We start from the raw sequence: 16,087 nt of genomic DNA on the forward strand, positions 1-16,087 counted from the left end.
AATTACTAGAGACTTGGAAGATGGGTGAGGCTCCCTAAACAGCCTGACAGAGCATAAAGAAAGACATAGACTGCCACGGCCTGACTTGAGAAGCCCGAGAGAGGTCTCCCTGGCGTCCTTACTGGCCATGGCTCTAAATCCCAAACTAGCAGCTCCTTTGATGCAGTCAGCAAGAGACCCTTGAATTCAGCTGGAACCCAGCTCTACCTTTCAATCATGTGACCTTACCCAAGCCACTTATCTCAGAGCCTCAGTGTCCTTTTCTGGGGAAAAAATAAACCTCAAGAATTTGGGGGATTATTATATGAGACATGAGATATATTATATTAAGTAATAAGAATAATTCAGAATATGATAGGTAACATTTTTAAATGACAACATTATTTAGGAGTTGTAATATATTAAACTGCTATCTATTAGATGCTATAGTAGCCCAAATCAGTTTTCTGCTTAACTTTACCAAAAGCAAGAATTTGAGAAAATTTACAAGGTAAACATATTTGAGGTTTCTTAGGATCATACAGAATGCCAGTGATATTTAAAGCACATGATTGTCTGAAAAAAATTGAAGTAAATGGAAAACCAGCTTGTCCACATGTTATCCAAGAATGAGGTTGAAAAAAATGTTAAGTAACATGGTTAACTGTTTCACAGTTGTGTCAGTTTTTGCACTTTCCTTTCTGCTATGAATAATAGAGTTGAATAGATTAAAAAAAATAAATACATTTCCAGAAGCCTCTGCCATGTTTCACATCTAAATGTATCTCATTGTTATTTCATTGCTATTTCACATATGAGGAGCTTCATGTTTTGGATTCAACTTTCTTCCCTGCCTTCATTTCTTGTAAGTTCCCCAAATGAAAACTGAGGAAAACAAACAAACAACACATCAATTTACTTGTGTTTGGAGCCAGTAGTACTTTTCATATTATTTCATGTTTCCCTGTCTGAGCACATGGAGGTTCCACCAACCTGTACTAAACTAACTTTAGCTAACTCTGGTCCTTCAAAATCTAACTTCCACTTTTCTATGAAATCTAATTATCCCAGCCCATATCCACCCCAGGTATGGGCACAACTGTGCTTCTTTTTATTACCGAATTCATCACACTGGTCCATTTATTGCTAAGTTACTAGCTTTTTATTTTCTACTTTGCGGCACTTTCCTCAAGGGCAGAGATGATCACGTTCCTGCTTTCTCTGCACAGAGAACTGCTTGGCTGGCGCAGAGCAGGAACTCAGCAAACACGTGGCAAATGTCAGAGAGCGTAGTACACACAATCGCTCTGTAACAAATTATTTCGTGGAATCATTTATGACAAACTATGTCTTGTCCAAGGACAATGGATGCAAACCAGACGAGTTAAATCAGAATCTCGGCCTCTGTCCCCTCATGACAATGATAGAAGGAACTTCCGGATCTCAACTAGATTTTTCCCTGAAATGCACGGCATGTCCCCATGAGGGAAGTTTAGATCATTTTTTACTTTACAAAGTTTAGATCACTTCTCTGGATCCTTGGTAGGTTGGTTGTTGATCAAAACCTATACCTAAAATTAAATGTTGATTCTCTCCCGGAGGTCTTTGCCACAGAAAGTGGCAGATGATGGGGCTGTTTCCTTGGCTCTATAAAACATGAAAAAGAGTTATGATATATGCTGTAACCTCAGTATTGATAGAGGTATTAATGGACCCAGGGTTTAGGGAAAAGACATTTTGAAGAGTTATGAGCCTAGATGATGAAGTTAAGTCAACAGATAAGGGGTCCAAAGGGTATTAAATTAGAGAGCAAGTCAAAGGAGGGCCTGAAACCCGAGTACAAGAGATGATCAGTGGAAAGTTCTGGAGAAGAGAGTGTGGAGGCATTTCCAAAAGATGGTCTAATCTTCCACTTTCAAGTGATGTGGTATCATTTTCCAGCACTGCCTCCCAGTGCTCAGGAAATTAAGCTCAGCCTGGTCAGTTGGTCCCATGGAAGGGAAGGCACAAAAGCAGTGCAGAGGGACTAACTCAGTATAAAAAGGCTACGCCATAGGAAATGAAACAGTGAGCGAAGATCAAGAATTCAAACAAAAACAGAGTGAGAGTGGAAGGTAATTGGAGTACTTCCCCTTCTCAATAATTCCTTATAATCTACTTCCCATATCAACTTCTCTGATTATACAAAATGAAGGAAAACTGTTTCCATTCAAGATTGTATATCTGTACATTTCTGCCGAAACCGGTTTGGCTCAGTGGATAGAGCGTCGGTCTGCGGACTGAAGGGTCCCAGGTTCGATTCCGGTCAAGGGCATGTACCTTGGTTGCGGGCACATCCCCAGTAGGGGTTGTGCAAGAGGCAGCTAATCGATGTTTCTCTATCATCGATGTTTCTAACTCTCTATCCCTCTCTCTTTCTCTCTGTAAAAAATCAATAAAATATATTTTAAAAAAAAAGATTGTATATCTGTACATTTCTAATGTTATCCATACTGAATGGGAATTAAAGAATAAAAAATGAGTGAATTAAAGCTTCTGGTTACAGAGGATTTTAAACCTGTTTTCCTGACAACACACCCATCCAACCCTTTCACACATAGCTCTCAAGCTTGGAGATGCCATTTGTAATACTTGCTTCCCAAAGGTCTCCTAAATCTGTCTATTCAGCTAGCTATGCCTGAGTCATACTGCGCAAGAGTAAGTCTTGAGTGACAAAGTATTAGCAGAGTCAGAGTTGATTTGCAGGAATCTGTGCTGCTGTGTTAGAAGCCACTGCAGGGGAAAGGGGGGCCCAAATAAGGACGTTGCCCATCCTCCCTGCAGTCAGCTTCTCCTGAATTAACCCTGTCAGGATTCCAGGTTTGGAGAAGCACCCAGGCACCTGGGCTTGGGGCCCTGGCAGCCCCACGGCATTCTGAAGAGGCGGTTCATCTAGCAGGACCTGATGGGACCAGATGTTTGTTCTCTCCTTGAAGAACTGAGGTTCTGATCCAACCTTAAATTTCATTTGAAGCAGTCCCTGCTGCTTAACAGTGAAGGAAAAGCACTTAAATTTTTCACTGGATTGAAAGCAGCTTGGCATGGCAATAGCTAATTATATTGAGCAGCATTTGATGAAACAAGTGAAATTTAAAGCTAAACCCAAAGAGTGCTTTAAATTCAGTCAAAACAAAAGTGGATTTGGAAGTGTTCTGAGCATTTTTTCATAATTAGTACATTGGAAAAAAGACCGTTCATCTGAAGAACAAAGGAAAAGTAGATGTTATGGACATATTATGAACTAAAAACTAACCTGTACCTGGCAAAGGTAACTTGGACAATAGGAGAGACTCTGACCTCAGCTAGCCATACCTGAATACAAATTCTGCATCTGACCCTTAATAGTGTGTGTGTGACTGTGGGAGCATTATTTAACTTCTCTGCAATCCACATTCCTCAAACTTAGGATGAAAAGTGAGAAAATTATAAGGAATTAATATGTTGTTGAGGGATTAAATAGATGCTCAATAAATATCAATTTCCTTTGCTTTATTTGTATTGGCAGTAATAGACTTAGCTGGTAACCAAAGTATTGGGGAAATGGGAGAAGGAAAACAGTCTATATGATTGCAATCCTTATCTTCTTTCACCCTCCCTCCAAAAATATTATAGAAACACTGACTAAATCACAAACCTAAATATTACATTTCATTATTTTGTTTGAAACAGAATGTTCAGAATATAAAGAAGAGATGATAGAACAACGTGCTTTATATCACAAACCTCAGCAGTACCCCTACAAGAACTAGAACTGGCAATTTTCAAAGTTAAAAACTATCACAATCATTAGGAAGCCCAAGTGTACATTGAATTTCTCATCTATGTCCTTTTCTCTTGGGGAAAATGTTAGGCATGAATGGATGCACTTCCCCACACCTGCAGAAGGGCCATGATCCCATTACCATTCATCCTTGTCAGCATCGCAGTTGCAAAAGTGCCGAATGTCCAGGCAAATCTCATCCAGGCCACATTCACATTGCTGAACTCCTGGAGGAGCGCCTCCCCAGTAAGGGTGCCTTTCCTTTGACCGGCCCATCCACCAGGTAAAGGGGACTCCATCTGAAAGACAAAGTATTTCAAACCTCAGGGAGCACGCCAGAAATAACACATCAGGTGTCACAGACAGATAAAAATGTCATAAAGAATATGCATATGCTCTTTCTTCTCTCTCTTTCTTTCTTTCTTTCTTTCTTTCTCTTTCTTTCTTTCTTTCTTTCTTTCTTTCTTTCTTTCTTTCTTTCTTTCTTTCTTTCTTTCTTTCTTCTTTCTCTCTCTCTTTCTCTCTCTCTATCTCTCTCATCCTCACATATATGTAGGATAGATATCTATATCTATATACATTTGTACATATAACCAATACAGAAAACATCTGCAGACGGTTTAGATGATTACAGTAGGAAAGGTGAGGTCACTAGTGGAGCTGAACCAGCTCCTAGGGGCGGCGGCAGGCCTCAGGCTGAACGAGAGGAGGGAGCGCTGGGCTATGGGAGGGACTGTTCCTTCAGAAGATAGAGGCAGGGAACCCAGGCTGGGCTCCACAGCCCAGAGCACCGGAGCCTAGACCCTTAGCCCATGTAACGTCCAGCATGAAAAGTGGCAGGGCTGCTGGTGGCGGCAGAGTCTGGAAGCGGCAGATCAGAGCAGGTCAGAGAAAAAGCTGTGGTTTGGTGTTTTTTTCTTTTTTCTCTCTAAACCCAGAACCCAGGAGTTTTCATTTGCAGCTACGCACCTGAGGTTTTGGTGCAGGGAGGGAGACACAGACTTGAGGTGCCTAAAGAGAGTCTAGGGTGGGAAGCATTGCAGGGAGACGTGGAAAAGCGATAGCCAGAAGTCCTGCATTTGGTCATTTGTATGTGCCCAAATCAAAACAGCCATTTTTCCTGAGAGGAGCTGACCATTCCCAATAGCCACAGGGCAGGAAAAGAAAAACCCATCCTAGGTGATACCATGGAAGGGCTCTAGGGTGTGTCCGCCGACTTGCTCAGTCTGGATGGATTGGCCAGACCCCAGCAGCAAGCTAACCTACCAGTCAGAGCGTCTGCCCCCAGGTGGTCAGTGCACATCATAGCGAGCAGTTGAGCAGCCTTAGCATATCATTAGCATATTACGCTTTGATTGGTTGAATGGCCAACTGGCCGACTGGGCATTTGGCATATTAGGCTTTTATTATATAGGACAGTAAGGGAAGTACTAGAATCATCAATCAGACAACAAAAATAATTTTATTTTTTTTTTAATTGGAAAAGGACAAGTAAAACTGTTATTATTCACAGATGACATGATATTGTACTTAGAAAACCCTAAAGACTCCACCAAAAAACTACTAGATTTAAGAAATCTAGTAGCAGAATACAAACTAACACCCAGAAATTGATGGTATTTTTACACACCAATAATGAACTCTCAGAAAGAAAAATTAACTAACTAACTAAATTAATTAAATAAAATAAATTCCATTTACCATTGCAACAAAAAAATTAAGATACTTAGGAATAAACTTAACCAAGGAGGTAAGAAACTTGAACTCAGAAAACTACAGGACATTGAAGAAAGAGATAGAGGAAGATATAAACAAGTGGAAGAAAATACTGTGTTCATGGATTGGTAGAATCAACATCATTAAAATGGCCATACTACCCAACCTATAGATTCAATGTAATCTTTATTAAAATACAAATGGCATATTTTCAGATCTAGTATAAACACTCCAAAAATTTATATGAAACCCCAAAAGAACCCGGATATCCGTAGCAATCTTGAGAAAGAAGTACATAGTTGTAGGAATCACAATACAAGATATTAAATTATACTAAAAAGCCCACTATAATCAAAATAGCCTGGTACTATCCCAAGAACAGATATATAGATCAATAGAATAGAGCAGAGACCCCAGAATTCAACCCAAGCCACTACACTCAATTAATATTTGACAAAGAAGGCAATAGCGTACAATGGAGTAAAGACATTCTCTTCCATAAATAGTGTTGGGAAAACTGGACAGATACATGCAAAAAAAAATTAAGCTAGGCCACCAACTTACACCATACACAAGAATAAATTCAAATGGACAAAATACTTAAATGTAAGTTGTGAAACCATAAAAATCCTAGAAGAAACCATAGGCAACAAAATCTCAGCCATCTCTCACAGCAAAATGTTTGTGGATACATCTCCTAGGGCAAAGGACACTAAGGAGAAAATAAACACATGGGGCTACATCTAAATAAAAATCTAGGGCACAACAAATAAACCATCTACACAGTGAAAAGGGAGCACACTGTGTGGGAGAAAATATTTGCCAAAGATACATCCCATCAGGGGCTAATTTCCAAAATATATAGGGAACTCATACAACTTAACAAAAGGAATACAAAAAAAATCCAAAGAAAAAATGGGCAAAGGACCTAAATAGACACTTCTCCAAATTGGACACATAGAAGGCCAAGAGACATAGGAAAAAATGCTCAAAGTCACTGATCATCAGAGAGATTCAAATTTAAACAACAATCAGGTATCACCTCACACCTGTCAGAATGGCTACCATCAACAAATTAACAAATGACAAGTGTTGGTGAGGATGAGGAGACAAGGGAACCCTAATAAGCTGCTGGCGGTAATGCCGGCTGGTGCATCCATTATAGAAAACAGTATGGAGGTTCCTCAAGTAACTAAACATAAAACTGCCATTTGACCCAGTGATCCCACTTCTAGGAATATATCCTAAGAAACCTGAAACACCAATCAGAAAGAATATATGCACCCTTATGTTCATAGTGGCATAATTTACTATAGCTAAGATTTGGAAACAGCCCAAGTGCCCATCAGTAGATGAGTGGATAAGAAAGCTGGGATACATTTATACAATGGAATACTATGCGGTAGTAAAAAAGAAGAATCTTTTACCATTTGCAACAGCATGGATGGACCTAGAGAGTATTATTATTATGTTAAGTGAGATAAGTCTGTCCGAGAAAGATAAGTATCACATGATCTCACTCATATATAAAATCTAATGAAAAAAAAACACAAACAAAAAAAAAACCTGATAAACAAAATAAATCCAGGGACACAAAACCGTGGTACAGACCAATGAAATTCAGAGGGAAGATGGGGTGGTGGCGTGGGGAGAGATTAACTGAGGATCTTATATGCATATATGTGTTGCCCATGGATCCAGATAATAGTATGGGGAAGGCTTGGGAGGGGCAGGTGCAGGAAGGACGGGTCAATTGAAAACACACAATGTTAGGCTGACTGGGGTTAGTCTGGTTCCCTTCAGAAATTGCTTATTTTGTTCCATTGAGTGTAAAACAGGCACTTAATATATGTTTATTTTTACACATGAAAAAAAATAAATACCAACGTCAATTATTAATGACTTACCACTTTAAAGTAGAATAATAATACTGCATTGAAATTTTGCCTATGCAGGATTTAATTTTTGTGCAATTGCTGATTTACAAACATATATTGGTCAAGTTTTTTATGTATGCAAGTAGCAACAACTTTCTCTGGATTGCTCTGACTGCTCTTTTCCCATGGAAAGCATGGAGGCTAGTAGGAAGTGCAAGGACAACCTGGGGCTTCCAAGCGTCAGTAGAGCATGAGAAAAAGATAAGGAAGGTACTGTGAAAAGCAGAAGTATCTCTAGGGTGTGTCATCAGGGCAGATAGCCTGAAGGACTATACTCCTGACAAAATTCCATTCTTTCAGCCTAAAATGTTTCAAGCCCTTCTATTTTCTTTAGAGCTAGATTACAGTCAGAGATGTCTGTTAACCAGTGTCTTTATTTTAAGTATTATTCTAAATATTGAATCTATTTTTCCTAGTTTCAAACAGCCATAAACCATTGAACACTTTCAAATGGATCTCTTTCTTTTTAAATACTAGCTCAGATAAGCCACCTTCAAGGGGTCTAGAGGGCTGCTTGGTTTATTTAGAGCACAAAGTTCTTTTAGGACTAAGGCAAGCTTAGGTACCTCTTCCCAGCATGTGAGTCCAGGCAACACAAGGGTAAAGCATGGTGTATATGAATGTGTTTTCCCATGTTGGCTTTGGGTCCAAGAAATAGAAGGAATTTCTCCACCTCTCCCTCCTTCTAGCATTGCTCAGGGCTTTCCCCCATAAACCAAAACCCAAATCACACAGTAACATTCAATGTCATCTTGGACTATTTTGAATGAAAGCTAAACCAAGGTTATAATCATATTAACATCATTACTAATGGCATGGATTCACCATATATGAGAGCAGGAGGGAGATTGCTAAATTTTCTCCTCAGATGTCCTGTCTTCGTGTTTCCTTTCCTGTGGAGTACTAGATAGAGCACAACAAACACAGAAACTGAAGACTTAAAGTGGGACACGTGTGCCTTAATTCATGACTCCAGAGAGGTAGGCAAGAGGATAATCTATACCTAACAAATTTGGGTGCATTGTAGAAATTCAATTTATTTTCTCCTGACAATTACATATATATATATAAATACTTTAATATACATGTTATAAATATTTCTACAACAATATTTACTGAAGATCTGAAATATTCTAGGCACTTGGGCTAAATCATTTAACAAACCAATACAAATACACAAATAAAACATGCCCTCAAAAGAGTACATTGTAATTATGAACAGTGGACAATAATACTTAAATAATTCAGTATTTAGAAAGGGATAAGTATGGAAACAATACATCAGGACAATTAAGGTGTGTTGTACAGGAGGGTATGGTATAATTTTAGAATGGTCAGGGTAGAAATCAATGAAAAAATGACTCAGCAAAACTTGAATGCAGGGAGCAAGGTCCAACTGGCTGACTATCTGAAGAAGAAAGAGCTCATGGGTCAATGTAATGGCCAAAGAGCAAATCAGAGAAATTCCTGAAAATCTACCACTAGTTTTTTAAAAATTAAATTTATAGGAGTAGCATTGGTTAATAACTATAACTCCAGGTGTACAAGATTATAATTTGACATTTGTGTATTCTATTGCACTCTCCCCACTGAAAATCTGGTTTCTTTCTATTACCATGTGTTTGACTCCCTTTATTCACTTCGACCTGCCCCCTCCCTCTTTCCTGTGTGGTAACCACCATTCTGTTGTCTGTACCTATGAGTCTGGTATCTTGTTTGTTTTGTTATTTTCTTGTTACTTTTTGTTTTATATTCTACACAAGAGGCCCAGTGCACAAATTCGTGCATGGGTGGGGTCCAGCCAGCCCAGCCCTGATTGGGGTGGATCAGGGCTGGGCCTGTCAGGAGAAGGAGACAGCTGGAGGTTGGCCAGCCAGCCCTGCCCTGATTTGGGCCCAATCAAGGCAGGGCTGCCATGGGGAGGGGCCACAGATGGTTGGTCAGCCAGCCTTGCCCCTGATTGGAGTGGTGGGGGCTGATCCAGGGTGAAGCCAGCAAGGGGGAGGGGCCATGGGCAGTTGGATGGCTGGCTCTTCCCATGATCAAAGTGGGGGGGGGGGTCCAATCAGGGGCAGAGCTGGCTGGGGGAAGGTGCCACAGGTGGTTGGATGATTTGCTCCACCCCTAATCAGGTTGGGGGACCGAACTGGGGTGGGGCCAGGCAAGAGGAGGGGCTACAGGAGGTTTGCCGCCAGCCCCACCAATGATCAGGCCAGTTCACTGGCCACAGTGGGCATCATAGCGACCAGTTGTTCTGGTCATTACAGCATTCCCGTTGCTGGCTTTTTATATATATAGATATGAATAAAATCATATGGTTTTTTGTTTGTTTGTTTTTCCCATCTGGCTTATAAAAGGACAATTTGGTTGTCTCCATGTCTTGTCCACTATGAATAATACTACAATGAACATAGGGGTGCATATATGTTTGAAAATGAATGTATCTGAGTTTTTTGGGTAGGGACCCAAAAGGATTGCTAGGTCATATGGTATCTCTATTCTTAGTTTTTGAGGAAACGCCATGCTGTTTTCTCTAGTGGCTGTACCAGTCTACATTCCCACCAGCAGTGAATGAGGGTTCATTTTTCTTCACAACCTCTCCAACACTTGTAATTACCCATCTTCTTGATAATAGTCATTCTAATAGGTATAAAGTGTTATCTCATTATAATTTTAATTTGCATTTCCCTAATAGCTAGTGAAGTTAAGCCTCTTTCCATGTATTTGTTGGTTGTTTGTATGTCTTCTTGGAGAGGTGTCTGTTCATGTCCACTGCCCATTTGTTAATTGGATTGTTTGTTTTTTGGTTGTCGAGTTGTATGAGTTCTTATATATTTTGGTTATTAACTCTTTCTCAAAACTCTTGTTTGCAAATATCGTCTCTCAATTCAGTTGATTGCCTTTTTATTTTTTTGTTGTTGTTGTTGTTGTTTTGTTGTTGGTTTCTTTTGCTGTGCAAGAAGCTTTTTAGTTTTATAAGTGCCATTCATTAATTTTTACCTTTATTTTTCTTGCCTTTGTGGTCAAATCTATAAAATGTTCTTTATTACCAAGGTCCATGAGTCTAGTTACTATGTTTTCTTCTATGTACTTTATTGTTTCAGATATTATATTTAGTTCTTTGATTCATTTTGAATTAACTTTTATACAAAGGGACAAACCACAATCTAGTTTTAATTTTTGCTTGTAGATTTTATAATTCTACTAGAACCATTTATTGAAGAAACTCTGTTCCATTGTATGTTTTTGGCTCCTTTGTCAAAAATTAGTTGCCCATATACCTGTGGTTTTATTTCTGGGACATCAGTTTTATTCCATTGGTCTGTGTGTCCGTTTTTCTGCCAGTTCAATGTTGTTCTGATAATTATAGCTATGTCATATAATTTGCAGGCAGGTAGTATGATACCTCTGGCTTCATTCTTTTTTTTTTTTTTCAGTATTTTGATTTTGGGAGGTCCTGTGCTTCCACACAAATCTGATCATTTTTTGTTCTATTTCTTTAAAAAATGTCATTGAGCTTTTGATGGATATTTTATTAAATCTGTATATTGCTTTGGATAATATGGCCATTTTAACTATGGTGATTCTTCCAATTCATGAACGTGGGATATCTTTCCATTTCATCATGTCTTCTTAAATCCCTTTTAAGAATGTTTTGTAGTTTTCAGTATATAAGTCATTTAAAAACTTTGCTAAATTTATTCCTAGGTATTTTATTCTTTTGGTTGCAATTGCAAAAGGGATAATTTGGGTTTTTTGTTTGTTTGTTTGTTTTCATTTCCCCCTGAAATTTCATTGTTAGTATATAGGAAAGCTGTTAATTTTTATACATTAATTTTGTAGCCTGCAACTTTATTTGTTTACTGTTTCTAATACTTTTTTTTTCTATGAATTCTTTAGGGTTTTCTATATAGAGAATCATGCCAACTGCAAAATTAACACTTTTACTTCTTCCTCCCCAATTTGGATGCCTTTTATTCCTTTCTCTTGCCTGAGTGCTCTGGCTAGGATTTCCATAACTATCTATACTAATAAAAGGGTAATATGCTAATTAGACCGGATAGACCAGACATCTTCCAGATGTCCTTCCGGACAAAGCCACAGTGGCGGGGCCAAGGCATAGGTGGTTAGGGGCAATCAGGCAGGCAGGCAGAGTGGTTAGGGGCTATCAGGCTGGCAGGGAAGAGTGGTTAGGAGTGATCAGGGGAGATCAGTTAGGGGCAATCAGGCCAGCAGGGGAGCAGATAGGGGCATCTGGCAGGCAGGCAGAGGTGGTTAGGAGGGATCAGGCAGGCAGGCAGAGGGATTAGGGGTGATCAGGCAGGCAGGCAGAGGGGTTAGGAGTGATCAGGCAAGCAGGCAGAGGCAGTTAGGGGCAATCAGGCAGGCAGGCAGAGTGATTAGGGGTGATCAGGCAGGTAGGTATGTGAGTGGTTAGGAGCCAGCAGTCCTGGAATGTGAGAGGGATGTCCGTCTACTGGTTTAGGCCTGTGGTATCAGGCCAAAACCAGCAGTCAGACATCCCCTGAGGGTTCCCGGATTGGAGAGAGTGCAGGCTGGGCTGAGGGACCACCCCCAAGCACAAATTTTGTGCACCGGGCCACTACTGTTGAATAAGAGTGGTGAGAGTGGTCATTCTTGTTTTATTCCAAAATTTAGAGAGAAAGTTTTCAATATTTCACACTATGATATTGGCTGAGGGTTTTTCATACGTGGCCTTTATTATGTTGAAATACTTTATTCCTGTACCCATTTTATTGAGTGTTGTAATCATACATTTTTCTTACCAAATGCTTTTTCTGCATATACTGATCAGATCACATGATTTTTATCCTTTGTTTTTTTAATGTGGTGTATTAAATTGATCAATTTGCTTAAGTAGCACAATCCTGTGTCCTTGAAATGAACCCCATTGGTATCATGATTAGGTTGGCCTCATAAAATGTATTAGGATGTATTGACTCTTCTTCAGTTTTTTTTGGAATAGTTTGAGAAGGATAGGTGTAAAATTTTCTCTGAATGTTTGGTAGAATTCACTTGGGAAGTCATCTGGTCCTGGAGTTTTCTTTATGATAGGCTTTTGATGGTTATTTCAATTTTCTCACTGTTTATCCATCTGCTTGGATTTTCCAATTCTTCATGTTTCAGTCTAGGAAGGTAATATATTTTGTAGGAATTTACCCACTTCTTCTAGGTTATTGAATCTGGGACTGCTGGCTCCCAACCGCTCACCTGCCTGCCTGCCTGATTGCCCCTAACCGCTTCTGCCTGCCAGCCTGATCACCACTGACCACTCCCCTGCCAGCCTGATTGATGCCTAACTGCTCCCCTGCCAGCTTGGTCACCCCCTACTGCCCTCCCCTGCCAGCCCAGTCGCCCCTAACTGCCCTCCCCTGCAGGCTTGGTACCCCTAAACTGCCCTCCCTTGCAGGCCTGGTCAGCCCCAACTGCCCTCCCCTGCAGTTAGACATCCCTATAACAATCCGGGACTGCTGGCTCCCAACCACTCACCTGCCTGGTCCCCCTCAACTGCCCTCCCCTGTCAGCCTGGTCACCTCTAACTGCCCTACCTTGCAGACCTGGTCCCCCGCAACTGCCCTCCCTTTCCTGCAGGCCCCGTTGCCCTCAACTGCCCTTCCCTGCTAGCCTGGTCGCCCCCAACTCCCCTTCCCTGCCAGCCATCTTGTAGTGGCCATCTTGTGACCACATGGGCCATCTTGTGCGATGGTGTGATGGTCAATTTGCATATTACCTCTTTATTTTATAGGACTAGTTGCTCAGTGCATGAATTCATGCACATTGAAAGGAAATTAATTAGAAGAAATATTTTAATATCACTATTCACCTGTTTTCTATAATAGAAGTGTCAGAGATTAAAGAAAATTACCATATTTTCTGGCGTATAAGACGACTTTTTAACCCAGGAAAATCTTCTATACTCCCAGTTGTCTTATACGCCAGAAAATACGGTAGTAAAATATATAAGAAAATAATATATAAATTGATTAATAAATAAACAATAACATGATATAAGAACAACAAAGACATGATATAAAAACAACAAAAACATGATATAAAAACAACATTGATAAAACAACAACTGATAAATTGATTAAACCTATTCTAATATCTCCCTGTATACCACATTAAGAGTAAAAACACTTTCAGATTGCTTGACTAATTTCCCTTGTGATGAAGTATTTACAAGTTCAACTTTAACATCACATGGTCTTTGAACTTGAGAGAAAGCAACATATAACTGACCATGTCTGAAAACAGGTTCAAGTAGGAATATTCCTAGTCTGTCTAGAGTTTGTCCTTGTGATTTATTAATAGTCATCGCAAATGCTGGCATCACAGGACACTGTCTTCGAATTAGTTTAAATGGGAGGCCAGTGTCAGATAGGGACAAATCAATTCTTGGAATCAGAACAGCCTCTCCTTCCACAGATCCTGTTAATACTTCAGCTTCGATTATGTTAGGTCGTAATCTTTTGATTATAAATCTAGTACCATTACAATGACCCCATTTATTATTAAGATTTCTCAGTAGCATTATGATTGCACCTACTTTTGATTTTAATTTATGACATGGCATTCCAAAGGAGTAATAGTATTAAGAAATTCGATGGAAAAATTTTCCTTTTCCGCATCATACGTTGAATCAATGGAATCATCACTGAAATCGTATTTTGTGCCAATAGTTGGTCTTCAGATACATTCTGTCAATGATGTGGGCTTCTTTTGGCTTCAGAGGTATGTTGTGCCAATAATTGATCTTCAGACATATTCTGTCAACAACGCTGCTTTCTTTCAGCTTCAGAATGTCAACAGAAATAACCAAATTTATGATTGACAATGACAGATTGAAACACACATATGCGGTTGGCACCAGCAAGAGTTTTATATGTATTACACATGCACAAGTCAATGTTTATTTTTAAACTAGAGGTCTGGCACATGAAATTTGTGTGCAGGTACAGTCCATAGGCCTGGCCTGCTATCAGGGCCATCTTCCCTGGCTGCCCGCAGCCAGCTCCGCCCCACACCACCACCCTGGTTTCCTGTTTGCCATCAGGCAATTGGAGCCTGATGGCTGGGGGAAGGGACTGAGAAGTCAGCCGTTTCCACCTGCTCACCGGCTCCGCCCCTGCTGCAGGCTGCCCTCTGTGTGTGGGGTTACTGGCAGGGTGGGAGCCTTGGCCTGGTGCCACCCATGTCCCCTGCCACCCTCCCTCAGCTTCCCATTGGCCATCAGGCAATCAGAGCCTGCCCTCCAGGGAAAGGGACCAAGAGGTGGTCAGTGCACCTCATAGTGACTGTTCGAGTGGTTGTTCTGGTCGTTCCGCCATTAGGGTCAATTTGCATATTACCCTTTTATTCTATAGGATTGCCACCACAAGCGGCATTGATTCTCTGCAAATAATGACTGCCTTAAGTAGCATTACCACTCTTCCAGGAATGGCCACTACAACAGCTTTTCTCTCTATAAGAAATGGCCACCATGAGTCATCTCCATGCCTGCCACTGGGTTGTGATGTAATGGGAGTTACTTTTTCAGGCAGGTCCATTGTTCTGCCCTTTCTCTCCAGGCCACAGTGTAAGAGCTGCAGCAAGACTCCTGCATTGCTACTGTGTCAGCTGGGACCGTGCATGCTCTTAGTTGTGTAGGCAGTCACCACCTCTGTTCTTCCCCTTGTACTACCTTCCATGCTTATTTCTATGCTCTCACCTTTAGATGTAATGATGCTTCGATGTCTCAGATGTATTTATGTGTCAAGCACAGGGTCCTTTGTTGAATTATAGTTTTCCAAATTGTTTCAAATTAAAAGGGAAATACAAATGGTCTTCCCACTCGGTCATGTTGCTTACACCACTTTATAAGTTTTTAATTATTTTTTTTTAATTTGAGGAAGTTCTAATAGGAAATTTTAACAGAACAAAAAAAGTGTAGGAAAAAAACAGGCAAAATTAAACTTATATTAATCAGGTTCTTGGGTACAAACTAAGAATTCAGTCTAATAGTTTGCAGCCAAAGGTATTTATTAGGAACAAATCTGGTTGCCATAGACCATGGCAATTGAAGAAATGGGCATTAAGTTAAGGGGAAAACCTTGTTGCCAAACTGGCCTCAGGAGGAAACCCTGCCTGGCTTGCTGTCTAGAACATCACAGGTCAAGAGACCTGCTTAATGGAAGCTGGTAAGATGCCTGCACCACAGCCACTTCTCTCTCAGGCCAGGAGGCACTCACCCCACAGAAAGATGTTTCGGAGGCACAAGCACAGACAGAAAGGAAGCTCCCTGGACAGGCTGCTGCCCAGTGCTCACCTCCTAGTCAGAGCCCCACATGGGTGGTCAAAGCAGTGAAACAAATCACACCTGCATCCCAGCTGGAGGGAGATTGGGGATTTGAATTTTGATTTAACTTCAGTGGTTAGACTCATGATGAGCATTTTCACTAACACAGAAAGGCTACTCAGAGATCATGGGCAGGTGTGACTAAGATAAGTGGCTGCTGTGGAGCTAAACAGAACTTAAGATCACTTGCTGGATTAGGTCTATAAACTTCTAAAATCTCAACTTTCTGCACAAAATGGAATGATTAATCCAAATATCTACCTCATGTGAGGTTTCTGATAAATAGAGGAGTGTGTG

General features: G+C 40.4%; 1 protein-coding gene across 2 annotated transcripts in view; it reads right to left on the reverse strand.

The window, feature by feature from the left end:
• The window catches only part of CNTNAP5 (contactin associated protein family member 5), a gene marked incomplete at both ends in the record, with an annotated part of 850,484 nt that overhangs the window by 175,071 nt on the left and 659,326 nt on the right, over positions 1-16,087 (reverse strand). For both annotated transcript variants that reach the window (XM_079783016.1, XM_079783015.1), the window contains one exon: positions 3,921-4,077. In XM_079783016.1, coding sequence (XP_079639142.1) covers positions 3,921-4,077 — 157 coding nt within the window. The remainder of the gene's footprint in view (positions 1-3,920; positions 4,078-16,087) is intronic.

This window comes from Cnephaeus nilssonii, assembly GCF_951640355.1.
Source record: "Cnephaeus nilssonii genome assembly, chromosome: 10".
In the NCBI taxonomy this organism is placed as follows: Eukaryota; Metazoa; Chordata; class Mammalia; order Chiroptera; family Vespertilionidae; genus Cnephaeus; species Cnephaeus nilssonii.